The sequence below is a fragment of the Lottia gigantea genome, assembly GCF_000327385.1.
Source record: "Lottia gigantea unplaced genomic scaffold LOTGIsca_4, whole genome shotgun sequence".
Lineage (NCBI taxonomy): Eukaryota > Metazoa > Mollusca > Gastropoda > Lottiidae > Lottia > Lottia gigantea.
Genome location: NW_008709379.1, coordinates 4,113,027 through 4,120,839, shown reverse-complemented (window position 1 = coordinate 4,120,839; position 7,813 = coordinate 4,113,027). Strand labels below are relative to the sequence as shown.

The 7,813-nt window shown below is 31.0% G+C and overlaps 1 protein-coding gene across 1 annotated transcript; it reads left to right on the top strand.

Moving 5' to 3' along the window:
* Positions 1-366: 366 nt before the first annotated feature.
* LOTGIDRAFT_70191 (hypothetical protein) lies at positions 367-630 on the top strand (the record flags this gene model as incomplete). Its single annotated transcript, XM_009059557.1, has 1 exon — positions 367-630. A coding segment is annotated over one exon (264 nt), but the record flags the coding sequence as incomplete, so codon positions are not given.
* Between the last annotated feature and the right edge of the window lie 7,183 nt (positions 631-7,813).

Below are 7,813 nucleotides of genomic sequence, written 5' to 3'. Positions count from 1 at the left end.
GTGATGTGCTGAAGGGAAACTATGAGACCAACACATCTAATTATATATCACAGACCAGCACATCTAATTATACATCACAGACCAGCACATCTAATTATATATCACAGATCAGCACATCTAATTATATATCACAGATCAGCACATCTAATTATATATCACAGACCATCACATCTAATTATTTATCACAGACCAACACATCAAACTATTTATCACAGACCAACACATCAAATTATTTATCACAGACCAACACATCAAACTATTTATCACAGACCATCACATCAAATTATTTATCACAGACCAACACATCAAACTATTTATCACAGACCAACACATCAAATTATGTATCACAGACCAGCTCATCAAATTATTTATCTCAGACCAACACATCTAATTATTTATCACAGACCAACACATAAAATTATTTATCACAGACCAACACATCAAATTATGTATCACAGACCAGCTCATCAAATTATTTATCTCAGACCAACACATCTAATTATTTATCACAGACCAACACATAAAATTATTTATCACAGACCATCACATCAAATTATTTATCACAGACCAACACATCAAATTATTTATCTCAGACCAACACATCTAATTATTTATCACAGACCAACACATAAAATTATTTATCACAGACCATCACATCAAATTATATATCACAGACCAGCACATCTAATTATATATCACAGACCAGAACATCTAATTATATATCACAGACCAGAACATCTAATTATATATCACAGACCATCACATCAAATTATATATCACAGATCAGCACATCTAATTATATATCACAGATCAACACATCTAATTATATATCACAGACCAGAACATCTACTTATTTATCACAGACCAACACATCAAATTATATATCACAGACCATCACATCAAATTATATATCACAGACTAACACATCAAATTATATATCACAGATCAGCACATCTAATTATATATCAAAGACCAACACATCAAATTATATAACACAGATCAGCACATCTAATTATATATCACAGACCATCACATCAAATTATATAACACAGATCAGCACATCTAATTATATATCACAGATCAACACATCAAATTATATATCACAGATCAGCACATCTAATTATATATCAAAGACCAACACATCAAATTATATATCACAGACTAACACATCAAATTATATATCAGGGACCAACACATCAAACTATATATTAGGGACCAACATATCTAATTATATATCACAGATCAACACATCAAATTATATATCACAGATCAGCACATCTAATTATATATCACAGACCAACACATCAAATTATTTATCACAGACCAACACATCAAATTATTTATCAAAGACCATCACATCTAATTATTTATCACAGACCAACACATCAAATTATATATCACAGACCATCACATCAAATTATTTATCACAGACCATCACATCAAATTATTTATCACAGACCAACACATCAAACTATATATCACAGACCAGCTCATCAAATTATATATCAGAATCCAACACATGTATTAATATATCAGTGACCAGCACATACAATTACATACTTGTGACCAGCACATCAATATATGTACACGTATATGTAAATGTAATAATTATCAAATGTGCCTTTAGTTTTAATTGCAGGGCGTTCGAAAGCGAACGCCCTGCTTTGTTTTCGTAACAATTATTTTTTTTTTCGTCAGCTAGGGAGCTTATTTCTCGGAACCAGAAATAGGTACGACAAAACGGACTTCATGACGTTTTCTAACTCGTGGCTATTCACGTATTAAATGTAAAACGAAAATGTTCTGCACAACCGGAAGGAGATAGCAAAAAACCGGAAATGGACTGTAGAGGACGTATTTATTGTTCGATTTTTCTCGGGTTTCCTTTATTATAATTCTTAGTACAAAGGACATATGATAGCAGTTGAAAATATTCGATTTTCCAAAATTCGTTCGATACTTTTTTTTGTCGAAATTAATCGAAAAATGCTATTTTGGTTGCTTTTTGACGGATCGATTTGAAATTTTTATGACGTAGACCGTCGGTATGGGCAAATAATTCTGCATAGTCAAAAAATGTTCATCACTTCCGGTTTCGATATTAGTACTTCCGGTGGCCCCCCCCGGTGAAATTGAGTTATGTGCATAAGCTTAGTGTCACTAATACAAAGTGTTACAACTAAAAAAATTCGTACCGAAAGTAACATATAGGTCGCCATATTGGTTTGCCTCAATATGCAAAACTTGCTATTTTGGAGCTATTTATTATCCGATTTGAACAATTTTGGTGTTAAATGATAGAATTAACGTTTATCTAAAACTTGTTGAGGACAGAATTTTGATTTTCGGTTTTGCCTTTTTTGTACGACCGGATATTTTTTTTCAAAGTTTGAAGGCGTATATCTCATGACCTTGACCTTTGGTGACCTTCATATTTACTATGATGATAAATTGTGACCTTGAATATCTGATGACCTTTTGACCTTTGGGGTCAGACAACCATTTTCGATTTTATAGGGGTTTAAAAATGGTCCATTTTGAACCTTTGCAGTGCTGTATCTCGTAGCCTAATAGTGATATAGCAATAATTCTTTCGAATTCATAATGCTGAGATTCTGAGCTTTCCAGTGATATACAACATGTCTATGTAACATGCATATTTAAAAATTACATTCGTTTAACAATGTGGTATCAAATTTAAGTTGGTTAATGAGATGTCAGTATAGATAAAATTCCTGAGTTTGACATGTCCGTTAAAGTACCATTCTCCCCAATTTCTATCAGAAAGTTCGTCAACTCTAGGCACTTTTGGATATTTGCATTTAGAGATGCAGAAAAGTACTTAATCCATGTAATTGCAATAGACCAACTTCGTATGTACCCGAATGTCAGTACCTGCATCAGTACCGTTATTAGTACAGTTCTAGTTATTATTATTATAATAAGCAATGTAGTAAACAGTTGCGATTGCACACTGCCATGATGTCTATTCACATTTAAGAGATATTTAACATTTAGCTCTTCGGATAATTCTGCTGCATATTCAGGAAATTGTTATTAGATGATGACCCTTTAATTTGGAATAAACCTTGACAAAGAAACGTAAAAGGGTAGAATATGTCTTCTCTATTCTTGCATTTTAAAGCAATGAATCTATTTTGTTAGGGTTATGTAAAGTTGGTAATAATGATTTTATCATAAAACTAAATTACTTTATTCTACTTAAACCTACTATCAGAGTATGTTGGTAAAAGCTGGGGTTTTAACTAATGAACATGTTATCATATATAATATGATGGATTGGTTGCAGGATATTATATTCTGATCAATATTTTACAGTATATTACATTACATAATAGGCTAAAATAATTAATGATCAACGTCATTTCCTTAACTAATTTTCTGCTATTTATTATTAAAGGTGCTATAGACCATATTTTATAAATAGATTTTTCTTCTCTACTCTGAAGGGTGACATGGCGATTCAGGAAGTTGAATATATCTCAATAACCTGCAAGTCAAGGGTTTGATCTGGCATTTATCCTAATCATGAGGGGTTAAAAGTTTACTTGGTGAATGGTGAATAAGCTGTATAATTGTAAAATATTGTCAGATTTAGAATAACTGGAGTCACCAACTAAAAATAAATGTAACGAGCTGTATTTTAATCAGATTGACAGATTGCATAAAGCCATATCATAGTATCATTTCAAAACCTTTTATGAATTTAGACTCCCCTAAAATATATATTATGATGAGTATGACTATGGAGATAGTATGGAGTGTATATTGAATACCAGTATTATATTAATTACAAGTATGATAATCATATTATTGATTAAGTTAATTGACTTGTTGATCTTTTATAGTTGATGAAACTTATTAGTATATGTATAGAACTTATGGTAGTATCTATATATACTTATACAGTTCTGTATCTGGCTGTATTTATATCACTATCTGCTGGAAATATAAAACATGCTTGCACCTTTCTGCACTGAATTTGGAGGGCCTTGGAACTAGGTTTTCTTGGAATGAACATTTTTTCAGCGAATTGTAAATTTTTTTCCAATTATTTTCTTGAATTACAGGAACCACAGACATCGGACAGGATATCAGAGGGATTAAACTAAAAGTTACAAGTTCCTGATAACACTCACAGACTGGAGAATTTTAAGTGAATAACTTTATGATGAGACAGCAATGCCTTCCTATTTGGTCCAAAGGTTGATGGAACTTTAAAGAACAGCAGCACACAAAGACTCAGTTTCGGTTCTAATCAAAATATAAAAAGAACTGAATTCAGAACAGTCAAGAACAATTTAGAGTAAATCTGAAAATTTGTATGTGTCAGCATTAAAAGAGCCATAGAAGTCGAGACAGAAAATACCTGTATATAATGATTATAACTACTTTAATTGACCATTAATCGACCAAATATTATAATGAGACCAATCAAGAAGCCATTTCAAGGAATTTTCCTATGATGATAACTCACAGGGACAAGCGAACGGATGGCAAACATCAATTACTATGCAAATTGATAATTGGTTGTCAATCACAGTCATACAGACACTGGACAAGATCAAAAGATTAAAGAGCAATTTCAGTAATAAATATTTTATTCCCATTAAAAAGCATGCAGCTATCTGGCTATTCAGATTGTTGGCAACCGATTAAAAACAATCTGACAATATATGAATAACTCATTCAATTTGTCTGTAGTAGTTTATAAAACAGAGTGTTATTTACATGGTTAGCTTATTGATTATCCAACAACCATGTTAAAATATTATGTTTTCTACTTTATGATATAATAATGTCAACTTGTATATAATAATACAATAAAAATGAAAATATTTGGTACACAATGGATGACTGATCAACTGAAGTTTATCATCTACAAATTGTGACCATAAACCATTTTCTCACAAATTATACTGTACAAGTGTTGTTGTAAAATCTCCTAAAAGTGAATTTTCTAGAAATCACGACAAACACAGATTTTAAATCATTCTTTGTTACCTACATATAGCAATAAATTAGTGAGAACTAGGGTTTAAAGCTTTACTAGTATCATTATCTAAATCTTGCTTACATGATAAGAGTGCATTTTTAACCAAACTAGGTAGTTTGTTTAATTGTTGTCTGGTTTTATAATGCATCTGTAAGTGCAAGAGCACATTATTACTAAATATTGGCCTTACTAACATTAACTATTGTCCTCTATAATCTCCTTAACTGGCCTGTTTAGACAATGACTGAACTGTCTTTAGGGTAGTCAGCACAGTGAGTTGCTGGTGAATTTTCATCATTTTTGAATTTTATTGTCTCAGTTAGCCCAACCTTTAATAGCAATCAGTATGGTTTATTTCAATCTTTTGGAGAATAGTGTATCCCTTTTTGCAGTTTCAATTTTCTACCAAATTCATTCATTTACATTTATTAAATATTATTATTCATTAATTTACAGAAGACAGTAGATTATAAGTTATTTATTAGAAATTAGATTAGTTAACACCCCATCTTTGTGTTAGAATGCATTTATATCTGTTATAATTGTTTGTATTTATTATAATCCATCAATATTTATTTAGCATAAGGTTATATATGTGCCTGAAGTGAACTGTTATAATGATATTCTTTGTTTTAATTGTATTATATTTGTTATTAATTGTCTATATTGTGTGTGTTTGTTAATACTTTCATGATAAAGTTGATGAGAATTCAAATTAGCTTTACCTGAGCCAACTCCCCAGTGAAAAAGTCTGGCTACAATTTTTTAGTCAAAAATATTTCTTACGGATGTCAAAAAATGGAAAACACCAATTAGTCATCCATTCTGGTATGACTGGTAAATACAACCATATCAACAGCAAACCAATTAGTCAACCTAAATACAACCATATCAACAATGAACAAATTAGTCAACCAAAATACAACCATACCAACCAACAACAAACCTATTTGTCAACCATACTGACATGACTGGTAAATACAACCATATCAACAACTAACCAAACCTATTAGTTAACCATACTGGTACATACAACCATTTCAACAACTAACCAATTAGTCAACCTAAATACAACCATATCAACAACTAACCAATTAGTCAAACTAAATACAACCATATCAATAACTAACCAACCATATTGGTGTGACTGGAAAATACAACCATATATCAACATTTAGCAAATTTGAAAACCATACTAGGAATCAAGCTAAGAGATCAAAATCTCCCTATGAATTTCCAGTAAGAATCTAATCAATGGCATAGAGTATTCAACTAGGTTTATCAATAGGAAACATGGACATTTCAAAAGCTTTTACCAATCAGTCCATGATTAATTCATTTTTCAAGCCTTTATTATGTTTGACGCAAATTTTTCTTTCAGCTCATTCTTTTGATCTCTCTTCATTAGAAACTACTGAAAGCGTCTAAAGCCAGAGAGTTGTATTTTATGATCAGAAAATCCTAGTTGTCAGTATAAGGAGTGTGTAAAACATCGATAATATAAGCGGGAAATCTTATAATTCTTCTTCACATTTCTTTCACCAAAATTAATTGGCTTCACTTTAGTAATTGTTTTTCTAGTGTAATAGGCCTAGTTGAGTTAAATATGCTTTTTACCTCAATAAGAAGTGAAGATCATTCCAATTAGGCAAATGAAGAAAATAAAAATGACAAGCTTGAATTGGTTATGTTGTTATCATGACTGAACTAATGTAATTTGTGTTCGACATGAATATTGTGAGATTTCTATCAATAACATCATGTCTCTTTAGATATTGATTCTAATATCACTTATACACTTGGTTAACAAAATATTAGTATAATTCTCAAAATCAAATTCAAACAAATTAATCATTTTTACTAATGCCTTCTACATAAAGACATGCATGACGTAAAACTCCAATTAACTTTTTCAACTCCTCGAAAACAGTAAATGATTTAATTTTGCCAACAAGTTAAAAGTTCGTTATAATTGACTCCACTCCTCAACCTATTTGAAAACTTTCTAATCATGAAATTTACAGCCAGCATAGGATCCAAAATGTCTGCAGAAATATAATCTGAGCTTGATGTAATGTTGATATATGCAAGTTTCTTTTTCACATTTCTCAATTTGCCTAGCCGTTCATTTCCTATAAATATAATCCATGAAATTAAGCTGTTTAATTGTTTTTCTTTCAAACAGGATTAGGACTGTCAAAATGGCTGTATGTACATTTTGTGATTCTATACATTTGAATTAATCATTGATTTGTTTGGGATAAAATCATTACACCAGTTTTATACATAAAACAATTCTGGCTCATTGATATTGTGTCACAAATCAACTTGTTGGACACAGTATCTCATTATTATTATATAGGATTAGAATTGTCAAATAAATCAGCAGTTCTCAAATTTTCTCTTTTCAGCAATGAAGTGAAAGATCACCATAAAACTTAAATCATGTTAGACATACAAATTGGTCCAATCCAATACTTGTAATACTTGTAATAGTACATGTAACTTGAATGTTACTCAAGCTTACATAGAAAGTCACTTACAAAACAATGGAGATTAGTAAGAGCCCCTACCATTGCTAGTTATCGGAATAGAATATAAACACAAAGACATTTTATATTCTCAATATGTGTGACAGAAAAGGTAAGGGGACTTCTACATTACCTAAGTAATGTAACATCCATCTTATTGACTGTCCCTTTACAAACTAAAATGTATGCGGCTTTAGCTAGCTACTAGACCAAAACATCTGTCTATTCCAGCCTCTGGTAGCTATTTGGACAGATGTCAGCTGGT